This window comes from Sprattus sprattus, assembly GCF_963457725.1.
Source record: "Sprattus sprattus genome assembly, chromosome: 12".
Classification (NCBI taxonomy): domain Eukaryota; kingdom Metazoa; phylum Chordata; class Actinopteri; order Clupeiformes; family Clupeidae; genus Sprattus; species Sprattus sprattus.
The window spans coordinates 7874345-7888040 of NC_137910.1; the positions used below are offsets into that span (position 1 = coordinate 7874345).

General features: G+C 44.1%; 1 protein-coding gene across 1 annotated transcript; it reads right to left on the bottom strand.

Moving 5' to 3' along the window:
* Window positions 1-680: 680 nt before the first annotated feature.
* On the bottom strand, window positions 681-8862 carry LOC308373682 (opsin-5-like; the record flags this gene model as incomplete). Its single annotated transcript, XM_080849287.1, has 6 exons — window positions 681-1157; window positions 2046-2269; window positions 2633-2737; window positions 4073-4172; window positions 7407-7612; window positions 8685-8862. 6 exons carry the CDS (start codon window positions 8860-8862, stop codon window positions 681-683), a joined length of 1290 nt encoding a protein of 429 aa, XP_080705413.1.
* Between the last annotated feature and the right edge of the window lie 4834 nt (window positions 8863-13696).

A 13696-nucleotide genomic window follows, 5' to 3' on the forward strand; every position in this document is an offset into this window, starting at 1 on the left:
AGTGAGTTCACAGGGACATATTATTATCCTGGGCGCGGTTAATGTTTTAATTAAGTTTCAATTATGAACTCAATCTATGAATAGATTATTGTGTGCTCACTGAATGACCTGTACCTATTATTGATACTTTATTTTAGGCTGTACCTCAAGTAATTGACTTATTTTTTTTCTTCTGCATGCTGTATACAGCTGTGCTCAGAATGTTCCAGTTGAATCTACTGGCTGATCTGGAGATCAGTTTATATGTGGTGTGCTCTGGTGTGTAAAGGCTGGCATCTGGATGAGAAGGCTGGGAACCCAGAAGATATGATCAGAATGCCTATTGAGAGATACTCATAAAAACAACAGGGCCAGTATAAAGACATGACCACGGGATGGCCATTGGAATGGAGGATTAGTGATCAGTGGCTCTTGTAATTTGCTGGTTTGGCTGGGTATAAGCAGGAGTTTTGTTTTTTTTCAAACGGGTGCACTTTCATTTGGACGCAGGGATGCTGCTCTTTCACTATAGGTACACCTGAGGTACCTGAGGTACAATAACAACAGAGACATTTTATTGACAGCAGCAAGTGGTAAATCATTATACACAGCACACAGTTAACAAATACACACAGATTAAGCAGTGTATCGCTTCTTAAAAAGTCACGGGGAGAACTAAACAGGGGGAAACCCCTTGGCGCTTAGAGTCGATCGATTTCATACTCTGCAGTCTCTGGCGCAGCGGGAGGAGGCACACAGTTTATCTCCCGGTTGATGGGTGGGGGTGTGAGTTGGGGGTTCAGGAGCGTCGTAGGCAGGTCATTATCCAACAGTTGCCCCAGCGCATACTTTGTCTCCCCCTGGTGGCAGTAAAACTGGCCTGCAGTGGCAGTGGGGAGGGCAGTGGTGCCATCTTTGGGCCGTAGGGCGCTGAAACTGCGCAGGCGCACCTTGTCCTTGTTCTCACGGGCGCATGGCAGCAAGGTGCGCACGTCACTGCGGAACTTTCCGCTCATGCCGAAGTAGATGAGCGGGTTGTAGAAGCTGGAGGACTTGGCAAGCATGCGGGTGAGGATACTGGTGATGTTTGGCACATGGTAGCCCCAGGCGGACCACATGGACACCACGGCATAGGGTGTCCAGGCCATGGTGAAGGCAGTGCAAATGACGATGGAGACCTAAAAGAAAGAGTATTACAGTATTATACCATCTATGAAGTTTCACATAGCATTATACTAAAATATACAGAATCCATGGTGGAGACTGCCAGTTGTTAAGGGAACGGCAACAAGGCAATTTGCACTTTACTTTAAAGTCCAGATGTCCCGTGAGCAGACACTAACATTCTCCACAGCCATTTTCTCCTAGACATCCATTGTTGTCGTTGGTTAACTCTCAATATAATGGAACCCTTATTCAAATTCCAAATGAGCATCTGAGATCATTTTACAAGCTGTCAGGCCGTCTGCGTTTAACACTTGGATTAAGTAAGGTCTGTTTCTTAAATGCTTGGTTTGAGGCGCCGCCGTTTATTTGTATGCATGTCAAAGACATCTCTGCCACTCCTGTCTGGTGTCTGCTGCAGGGAGTCTGCCATTTTATGATGGCCTTATTCCTCCCAGACTGTCACGCCTCTTTGCCAAGGGAGTGAGCATGAAAGTATTGATGACTGGCACAGCCAGACTGTAGGAAAAAAAGGTATGCTAGTAACTTTCCTTCAGCCCCTATGACATAACCATGCCCAACAGTACAGCAGTGCCATGTGATTATTATCAGTGACTGGAATTTCTGTTTAAAAAATATTATTGATGCCATGACAGCTGTAAAGCATATAACTCTTATAGCTGTCAATTTGTCATAATGGTTTAGGCTCTGGGCTCTGTTAAGCGCCTAGAGGCAATTGTATTGTTATGGTGCTATACAAATAAAATTGCATTGAATTGAATTGAATAATGGTGACATGAATTTGTACATAGACTGTCATGATGACTAATGACTTCTGTAATGGCATGTTTAAGACAAGCTTATTTCACCCTTACAGCGGGCAGACAGTGTTATGAACTCACTCTGGTGACGTGTCTCTCCGCCTTTCTGTGCTGTTCAGTGAGGTAGCCATCGGCGCACATGGCATTGCTGGTCTTCAGCACGTTGATGATGGACGCGTACGAGAAGAGCATGATGAGCACCGGGACGAAGAAACAGGAGAAAAGGATGGAGATGATGTAGGATTTGTAGATGGTGGAGTAGTTGGCCTTGTTCCAGTCAATCTCACAAGTGCCATATCCATTGTCTGGGGGGAAACATTTCAGAGCAGATAAGTACCTCATGTCAAAAGTAATTTGTTTATTGTGCTTTAGGTTTTAAGCTATATAGAAGTATTAGAATATACTCAATCTACTTCATATGGCAGACATCAGGCTTTATAGAGACTCTCGTGTGAACAGGTATAATAATATGATGTAGAGGATATTCTTTATATAATATGCTACTGAGGTCAAGAATTTTCTGCAGAAAACTGATACAGTGATGACAGTGTAAACCCTTATTGACAAATAAACAAATCAATATCTGACTGTGGTATCTAATCAGAAGGCAAGCAACAAAAAGACAGCGATAAGAAAGGCAAGGGAAATAAGCGCTAGACTCTATCCACCTGTGTAGCTGCCCCAGCCAATGAGAGGGACCATGGCCCAGAAGAAGGCTCCTGCCCAGACACACATGATGGAGACGTTTATGGTGCTGGTCCTGATACAGTATGCTGTCAATGCAGAAAAGAAACATGATGTAACTCTTGGGTCAGTTCCACTTCCTCATTCCTGATGCTAATACTCAGGAATTAGTCTGGGTTAGTGTTGTCAGACATTAATTGTAGACTGTAAATGTACCTTCTGTTTGCTTGTGAAATTGTTGATGAAATGTATTGTATCTTACCAACATAAACCATTTCATTCGCGAAGGGGCCTATGTGAAATCTTCAGCACTCTTTCATCACACTGTAACGTTTCTTAATCGTTTCCTAAACAACTGTAATGTCCTTCAAACAAAAACCGGGTCAGCAACTCAGCAGGGTCTGCGAATTAGAAGTGACCTGAACTGTGTTTGGCATCATACCCTTATGGTTTTAAAGTCTTATTTGATATTATGTTTGAAAAGAAAATTGTGCACACTTGCACGGCTCTGCCAGTTGAATAGGCCTACTGTACTGTACATGGTACCACTCAACTGAAATGGTTGTGTGAGTAGAAATTGCTCAAACGATTTCATGCCTGCTTGAGGCTTATACCTCTGTAAACATTATCGCTGTGCAAACGTGGCACAAAACAAATGAGTGGCCTTGAGAGGTGCATTCTCTCATTCAAGTTATGAATGTCAGATCGCGGCATTTTATGAACAATGGGCTTCTTTCTTGGCTGGGCCAGGAAGCGGTGATCGGTGAAAAGGCTCTCTGTTAACAGAGCGCAGACAAGTTTATGCTCAGAATGAAGGAAAATCCATTTCTGGAAGCACAGACACACGCCACATGATTTGTCACCTATTTGAGGTGTGAATAAACTGTGTGGGCCAAATTCAAGTAGTATACAAATTCCTCACTGAGGATAGAGTTATAGAACAAAAAACAAGTTGAATGCAAATCATGTGTATAATGCTTCAACCTGTCTCCCGTGCTATTTAGTGTGATGATTTCATACATTTTTGTGAAGTGACTGAATGGTTGCATTGCGGTATGTAGTTTGTCTTTCTCACTCACTGTAATTAAGGAAGCCATATGCACATGGCAACACTGTATTTTAAACAACAATCAGATAAAGGAGTCAACCTGCTGTGGAAAGAAACAAACCCAAAAAACACTCAGAGACATGCAAACACACATTCATACACAGTCACATTCAGCCCAGACTTGCCTCTGTATATTAAGATATGCCTTACATAAGAAATCACATCTATTATTGAACTTGCTATGGAGACATAATGCCTAAGGCGTATACTTGCATGTATCCTTTGAGCAACTTTATCATTCTTTATAATACTTTATAATATAATAAATCATCAATTCTTGAATATCTCTGTTGATTGATGGACTTATAGGATCTACCTTTGTGGGCATGACATCCTTTGATGTATCGGGTGACGCTGATGACTGTTAGGGTGTTGATGCTGGCAAGGCCAAAGAGCAAGGTGAAGAAGCCATCCACCTGATGGAAGAGAGAAGGAATAGAGGAGGAGGAAAGAGAGAAACAGAGTAGGGAAAAGAAGAGGAGTTAAGGTCAGAACGAGCAAGAGAGGAGCAGAGGAGAGAAAAAGAGGAGGCAGAGAAGGAGAGGAGAGATAGGGGAAGAGACGAGAAGGAGGAAAAAGACAGAGGAGAGGAGATCAGCAGGAAGTCTGGATCTGCTAGCGCTGTAGCAGCGCTCCAGTCCGTCCATCACCCCAGGCTGGATTACTGTCACACAAGGCCGGCCGGCCGAGCGCTTTGATCTCATGGCATTTAGTTAGCTAGCCTGATTGTTGTTTGCTTTCGTCTGTGTCAGATAGTATCTCACCCTGGCCTTCAGGGCGTTCGCTAGGCCCTCTGGTAAATTCTTGGCCGTCCCAGTGGGATTTAATGAAACTCTAAGCAATGATGGGAGTAATTACTCGTCCAAGAGTAAAGTGTTAATATAGTTGCAGGTCTACGTTGTTGCTTTACATCAGTGAAAGAAGGATTCAGATATATATTAACACCATATGGTACTACAAGGCTATGGAAAAGACTGATCTTAATACAATGTATGCGTGATCCGAGGGTTAATTAACAACTAGAATTGAGAGATGATCAAAGAATACAGTAGACATGTGCATATGGGTCCTTAAAGCTTAAACTTCTTCCAAATGCTCATTCAGGTTATTTATATGAACACTCTAAAACACTTCAAATGCCCATTCAAAATGCAATAAGCAGGGAAGAGAGAAGCAGCACAAATTTGTCTTTGGGATCATTGGCACATTTCTGTACATATGTTTAGCCATTTTTTCCAACTATATGAACAATACACCCAAAATGCACCTTTTAAACATACATTGAACGTTTACATGTAGGTATTTTGTAGGTATTTTGTCATCAAGCTTTCCTTGTCCTTCCTCTCTTTCTGAACCCTCATTGAGGGTCAGACCCTGTCCAGTAAAAACATATCCGAGATTTCAAACCCCTACTAGCCGTTGACATTGGAATGGATACAGCCCTGATCTGGAGTGCGTTAGAGCCGGATCTCCTTGAGAGTTAGCAGCTATCTCAGGAAGTGAAGCAGAACGAGGTTACACACATTTACACGAGGGGGTACAGGAGGCACCGGGGTCACCGGGGTCATCTATCCGCCTCATCTTATTGCCCTGTCCTTCGGCAAGGCCACGGCTGCTCGCTCTATGTTCCCAGAGCTCCGTCTCATCCCGTCCCACCAGAGCCCTTTGGAGACGCGGGGTGGAATTCCAGGGCTGCACAAACTGCCCCGACCACCACCACCACCCCCCCCCCCACCCCCTTCGCACCCCCTTCGCACCCCAATGTGTATCTGTTCATGTTCCGTCACGCTCATGCAGTAATCTGGTAATGCTTCTCACATGCCTGTCTCACTCCCTCTTTCTCCTTACACCTCTTTCACTCACTCACTTCATTTTGTATATAATGAGAACATTAGAGCTTCGGACTCCATCACTACTTTTAAATCCCACCTCAAAACCCATCTTTTTATATCTGCTTTCTCCTAAAGTCCTGGTTTCTCTTTTCTGTATTGTTTTTTAATGCTCTGTTTTTAATTGCTATTGTGACCCTGTTAAGCACCTTGAGACATCTTTGTATGTGAAAGTGTGCTATACAAATAAAATGCATTATTATTATATTATTATATCCCCCTCTCTCTCTCTCCCTCACTCTCTACGTCTAACACCCGCTGTGACTATTTTGTTCCCTTGCTTTGCCACCTTTCACAGCAGAACCTCTCTGTACTCTCATCACCTCCCTCTACACTCTACGCTCTATCGTCTCCTCCCTTCCTTCCTTTCCCTCCGTCTCTCGTTCTCTCTTTCCTTCTCTCTCATTCTCCCTCTCCCTTTGCCACTCTCATCCAATCCTCCTGCTTTTTTTCCATTGCTCTCTTCTCTCTGAAAAAGTGGGTGAGTGTTGAGGTCAAACATCGGCAAAATCTCCATCTTTCCCTCCCACTCTCTCTTACTACAAAAAAGGCAGTCATGACTGAGAGATGAGCTCATGACACGTGCTCCGTCTGGAACAAAGATGTGTTCACCTCGCCTTGTTATCTCCCTGTACTAAGCTTTCACTTATACAATACCTCTTCAGAACTATGATTGAAAGGAGCTGACCTGTTGTTGTTACAATGTTTTTCTCCCCCTTAACTCCCCCCACACACACGCGCGCCTTTCACACTGTAACGATATCATGGGTTCCCCTTCACACTAGCCCCAAGCGAAACAAAATGAGCTTTACAAATTCCAAGTGGAGCATGAGGTAAGTGCCAACTATGTCACTGCATCTTTAAGTCCTTACACTCAGTCCTAGATGTTGCCACATGCTGTTTGTGTAAATGGAAAGCTTTTAAGCTGTTAAACTGTGATCGATTGAACTCCAACCATTCAATGACCCTTCAATCATTAGACTTTGGCGTTGATGTGTTTGTATCAGTGCTGAGGCTCCTATAAAGGGACATTCCATATGCATTTATAATCTTCAGTCGCACAAGGCGCTTTTATGCTGTATATTTTACTTCAACTTCATCTTTTCTGATGTACTACTTTTCAGTTTACGTGGAGTTTATCTCACTTTGGGCCAGGTTGACGCATTTACAGCCAGTGAAGTGAAGACCCGTTTCCCCCATACTACCCCACCAATGGTCGTAAACTCCCGCTGGTGTAATCTCCTCACAGATTAACCTCCTACCCACATGGAAGCATTGATAATCGCTTAATTCGCCGGACCCCTACCATTCACTGGGGTATTGTATTGATTAAAGGAGTGCACTTATTAACAAATGGCCTGGAGCTACAACAGTTAAGTCCTACTGTAATCATTTATCCTAGCAGGAAATTGCGTCTAAATGCACTGCAAATCCCAGTTTTGGTTCCAGAAATAACGGAAGAAATTGAGGGAATGAGCACTTTGTAACCCATTGAAGCAAACATTTGTCTAAACTGCATTTCGACTATCCACACATAACAAGCCAAATCAAAGGAAGCAATTAAAATAGTTAGAGCTGAAATTACCCGGAGGCATCTAAAAATAGCCCTACCTTTTCAAGCACTTTAAGCACTAAATGTAGCTATGTAGATGTCTTAAAGTTCCAAGTTCAGTTGTGAGAAAATGTGCTTTGGTCAGTGAGAGTTCTTCAAAGCAAAACAGCCCAATGCAAAACTGTTTCCCCAAGTTCAAACAGCCTTACCTGGCAGGTCCAGATCCATTTTATTATGAATCCATCGTCCCGAAAGACGTTGAAGATCTCTATGATTCCTCTGGAGTATCCAAACACAGAAATGCAGGCATCAGATATTGCCAGGTTTAAGGTCAGGTAGTCTGTTGGCTGTAGGGAAGCCCTCTGCTTGTATAAAACATATATGACCACACTGTTCCCAAACCAGGAGAGCCAACCTGTAATAATATACAAGCACAGAAACTCTTAACAACAGTATAGGATATCCGAAGACATCAGAATGGCATCGGCATCAGTAATCATTGGTATGAGCAAAAGCCCTGCTTTGGTGTTGTGGGGATATTCGCCTTCTTTCCAAAAGGCCTCCCCTCTGTCTGTCTGTCTGTCTCTCTGTCTTTTTTTATTTTTTACAAACGAAAAAATAATATATATATACTATACACTGTAAGCACGTCTGTAAGCACCGCTGTAAGTATATAAAAGTATACAAAATTAAATAAATAAAAGGCCTCCCGTCATAGTCTAGAAACCACAGCACTGATGGACACATGTGAGGCTGCCATCAGGAGGATTTGACAATCAAAGAGGAAGTGTAGCTGGATCACTGCCATGGTTTCCTGGTCAGCTGCCCCACTAAGTTAACCCGGAAGGCTAACTGACCCTGTATTGATCCTGTTTCAGTAATCTACTTGCCAACAACTCAACTGTGATCACAGGAAGTCCATGCTGTCCTTATGGATGCTGTCCTTGTTCTCTATATGTTGTTAACATTGGTGGGTGCACAGTACAGTATAGCGTTTAGTCCGTGATACAGAGTCAGTTTTGGAATATTCCTTAACTAGTGGTTGTTATTAAAAAGGTGTGACATTATGAAACATGCTGTCAATGTATTACAGATCATTTCATACACCAACTTCAGGCAGTTAATGGTGTGGCTAGGTAGCTTACATGCAGTCATTTATTTGTACTTTGTACTGAGGGATTGGAAATTAACTGGGGTTAATGAGTGCATGGTAGCTTGCAATTTACTCAAGAACTACAGCAAAGGTTTTGGCAGCTCTGGTACTATAAGGCATTCATGCCTTAGTGGTAGCACCAAAATTATAATTGCATCATCAAAACGCAAAAACATTAATTTACATTTTTAGGGGTTATATTTACACACATCCACACACACGCAAACTGACACTCAAAGACACAAATACACACACACACACACACACACACAGGCACATATACATAAAGACACACACAAGAAATGTGTATGTGAGAACTGAAAGGTAAACATACCTATGACCAGCAGGTACACCCCAATGACAAGCTCAGCCTGCTCTGACAGAGGAGGCTCTGTCTCCACAGTAGTGAGGTTGTTATTCCTCCAGGGAATATTTACGATCTTCACAGGGATCTCCACCGGGATCTCCAGCGTCATGGAGAATTCATCATTGCGTGTAATGAATGAATTCATAGCTGCCAAAATATTGCCTCTGACCCAATTTCTGTTAAAATATGATAGTGTCCCATGCGTACACAAAAGAGCATGGGCTCTTCTATGAAACGGCAAACTCCAGAGTGCCAAAGCGTAGGCTGGCCAATGGCAACGTGAGAGGCTCTAATCCAATTTTTGTCTTACGGATGAACCAGATGGAGTCACACTGAGATGGGGAAAGCCTGGTGCCGCGTGAAGTAAGGGAATGGAAGGGACGCTGAGCGGCCATGTGCTCATTTGGTTTCTATGGCATGGATTTTAATGCATAGAGAAAAAAAAACTGAAATGGTACATTTTACACTCTTTGAAAACATAAGGCATGTTGTGATGTGTCAATCGTGTGCTATTTGTTTAGACTGGCCAAGGTGCTGAGAGAGAACTGTAAAACAGTCTGATTCCAATGAGGCATACACAGATGAATGCAGATTAATTCCTTATCTTATCCCGCTCAGAATCATTTCAATTGATGGGGGGATTGTCAGTCTAAGAAACAATTTGTCAAGTAATCTTTAGACGGCCCCTTAATTACTAATGTGTTTATGTGTAATTATCTCTAAGTAAGCCAAGAAGAAATATTTTTTTGGATTTACATGATGTGATCCTGTTGAGCTGGGTGATAATCGCATTAGTGTATTATCCCTGTCTGACTGCAACACTCTCCAGTGGAGAACAGCCACATGAGCACGTTTCAACTGTGTCCATGTAATATTCCCAACAACATTGGAGTTTCCTGTTTTTGTTGGTGTTTTTATTGAGACAATAAAATACAGTGCCATGGCCCACAAGACCAAATGAACAGCCAGTGTAGTTATACTACAGTTATACTAATAATGGTGCTCTAGGTACAAACATGAAGGTTGCTTTGGCTTCAGGCATTTCCGTGGAATAAAAAACCCACTGTTTGATTTTCAACTGTACTGGTAACAATTTGTGGAAGACCATTGCTTGGAAATGGTGCCACAAAATGCTGCTGTTGGGAAAAGCCTTTGTTTTCCTAAACTGCCCCCATTTAGTCAGATCTCACACTTTTTTTCATTTAAAGTGACCAGTCCATGTCACACTTAAATGTTTACATGTGGAGAGCTCCAGGGTTTCCTCCTGATCATCACTGCAGCTACATCTGTTGGTTTCTGAGGTGGTATTACAAATGTTTTGGTCAGTGGTGCATATCCCTATGGAATAAATGAGGGCAAGCAATTATGTGTTAATAGCGGACATTTTGAAGCACTTGTTTTCTTCTTAAAAGTTGCACTTGGAACAGTGAGAGGAGGGGCTGACCAGGCATTTCTAACCACGTTCCCCCCATCACTCCTCTCCCTGTAATCCCCCAACACCCCACCTCTAGCTCCCCCCAGCCCCCAGCCCCCATCCCTTTACCCCCACCCTTCCCCCTAGACCCAGACTGAGCCTCTCTGTGAAGGCTGCCCCCGTTGGGGTAACCCGAGTCCCAGGGCCAGCACACACCTCACAGTGTGCACCTTGTTTCGGGGGACTCAGGGGCTACTGTGGACCAGCCTTCCCCCTCCATCCCGTGCTCCGGATGTGGTGGGCAGGGCTCCCAACAGCTTGACCCTCCCCCCCCCCCAAAACCACCCCAGCTCACCCCATCCTCCCACTTCCTCCCTCCACCTCAACCCCTGCTTTGAGTGGCAGAGAGAGCGGGTACTGTGGGGATGAACCCCTGACCCTCACTGTCTGCCATCTCACCACAAACACGCTTCTCACTTGGACCCTTCCTCCACTCTCACTGCGCCTGAGTGAGTCGCACTGGAGCGCATAGAGGAAGTGCATCTGAGGATTATTTTAACCTCTATTCAATCAGGGTTAAGTCAACTGAGACACATTCTCTTCTCTAGTGGTACCCAAGGAAAATTAAGCAGGGAAAGATGATACAAAGTTAATGTTTCAGATTTAACACATTTCAAATACCATTTGGTCTGATTTTAGATCAAAATAAAAGAAAACCATGATTTTGACAACACATTTTTTACTATGTGTGTTAATACGGTGGAATATGGGCCTGTGGTGACAGGCGGAGTCTGAAGTCACAAGGCTAATGTGTAAAGGTTTGCCTCACAGGAGACACTGCCGTATTTGCCCTCTATATAAGGGCAGGTCGGACCGCACCGCACTGGGAAAGCACAGCTAGGATATCCATGCACTGGCCAATCAAACTGTGTTTTCCTTGTCAGCGCTGGGGTGTCAGATGGCAAACCGGACTGTTTTCAAAGGCCTAGGTGGGAAGACCTCACACACACAGCCAGTCCGAGACTCAACATGCTTCACCCATGAGGCCTTAGCTCTGCAAGTGATAAAGTCTTTTTGGGTGGGGTTTGTTTTTCTATTTGTTATCAATGCATTTTTTCATTTCCTGCAACTGTGGCTTGGGACTATGGAGACTGGCTGAAAGGGAAAGTTCAACCAAGTCGAGGAAAAGAGATTAGCATGTCAGGTGAGAATGACATCTGTTTCAGGTGGCCGCCCTGGGGTCAGCCGCACGAGGAAGGGAGCTCACAAGCTTATGGAGCTCACAAGCTCAAAGGTTAAATACCTGTTGGGGTAAGACTCTCCTGTCACTGATGAAACGACACAGAAAAGGACCTTTCTGATCAGAAGATGGCAGATAATGAGAGGGGTTATTTGGACATTTTCCCACATCTTTCTACTGAGTGAGTGTGGGGATCCATGAGGGACTGACACAAGCTTTTTCTGGCACTGATGGATCTCAGTGCAAAGGTATATCTCTGTTTAGAAGGAAGCAGTGGCTGAGTGTGAGACTGCCATCTTCCCCGATATAGCTACATGGTGAAGGCTGTCTGAGAGGCCTGGGTCTGGTGTTGAAATGACAGGTCAGAGAGGTTTGTAGCTATCTGTTTAAAAGAAGCTCCGCAACAGAAAAATGAGTTGGGTACATGTTCCTACATACAGCCACAATGCTGAATCCTGTTTCAGAATGTGTTAAAAAAAAAAGCACCAATGCAGGAAACACACACATTTCTCATAACACTTGTGTTTTTGACCACTGGTCTCCGCCTCTCATAGCTTCCTTTAACCTCTCTCCTCAGGTGCTCCGCTCTGGCTGGTGATGAGGCCTGACAGCGGGAGGTAAAAGAGCCTTTCATTTGCTGCTCTCTGTGCGCCGAGCCACTGCCCTCTGCGCCAAGATGCCGTCGCACTGTGTCCTTGGCTCGCACCGGTGCCGCGGGAAACCAGAACACTGCGCCTTAGTTCTTCCTGAAAGGCCAGGGCTGGACATGCTAATCACATTTAAAGCATAAAATATGCTCTATGTTGAGCCAGCCAGGGGGTAGGCGGGGGGGGGGTAAGAGGGTGTGGGCAGAAAAAGGGCTGTCGTGACACAAGCCTAGGGCTCTCCACGTTTATTTTGGCACCAATCACTCAGAAGCGGTAATCACAACATCGCTGTCGTCGTCGTGATTAAACGTGCGCAGAAGGGCACTAGAGGCAAAGTAGGTTATAGTATCTACAGTAGAAACAGATTACAGTTACGTCAAAACACACGGTGAGCGATTATGCCGCGTCTGTATGGAGAGCGGAGAGCAATGAACAATGAGGCACTTCATGGGAGACGTTACGAGGCTAGGAGATGTGTACCAGACACACACTCAATTTTTTGGAAAGCGAGAGAAATTCACTCTCTCTCATCATTCTTTCCTGTCGAATGGAGAGTGCGGTTGATGGCCAGAGGCCTTCTTGACACAGTTGGGATGTTTTTTGCGTGTGTTTACGGCCTATAAAGGGCGGCTTGTGGGAAAGTTTGCACCGAGATGTGTCTTCAGTAACTTCACTGGGTGTATTGTACTTCTTAAGCTGTCTGGTTGAGGGGGAAAGAGTCAAAACTAATTACTTGTCTGAGTGGTTGATAATTGTGAAGTTCAGGGAATTAAAGGTGTAACATGTTTTTTTTCCATTTAGAAATGCCATGGACTTAGTTGATACAGGCCTCTGTCCCATTCCGTTGGAGTTGTACTCCAATGAATGAAAAATACAATCAATTTGCTGGTTAAACATAAAACTATTCACTTTTTAAGTATTGACCAGAGCATTTAACATGTGAATCACTGTAAATTGCATACTGCGGCCTGTTTGTCTGAATGTTTTATAGCTGGACTCAACCCAACCACAGGGTGCATATGTACACTTATGCTGTGACAGGTGCACTTCCTCCATTTCCCACTCCTAAAGTCTATGCTGTGGCTGAAGTCTATTTGAGGTGAGGCTATCATGGCTAAGTACGGGCCTGCTGAGTTTCACTCCTCAACCACAACTCTCACCCTGTCCAAACCCAGCCACAAAACCCCAAGCCGTTTTAACCCTGGACGGATGCCCATCCCTGACAACTCTCTGCTGCAGCAGCACCAGGCCTTTATCTCTCCTCTTGTCATGTCTGCACTATGCTGAAAGGAAAACCTCTGTAACCTGCTATTCTGAGTTTCCTATACATATTTTTTTCTTCATGTGATTGTTAGACATGCTGCTTGTGGCAGACAGTATGGAGCTGATGTTGAACAGTAATATCTCATTTAACTGATTTTTTTATGAGGCACATTGACTAGCGTCTGTGAGAGTCCACTGTATGTGTGCCATGTACTGTGTGGAGTTCAGAGAACTGCATAGATTAGCTCAGAGCTCAGGGTCTTTGGCTCCAAACCATGGGTAAATATTTATGTGGGCACCCGCATTCAGGCGGTAATTTCTTCTCCAGGCCTACGGTTTATTTAAGCAGGTAACTTATGTAAGTAGGACCCATTTAAAGGTGGAATCTGGGCTTTTCCCAAAGGAAGCTCAACAT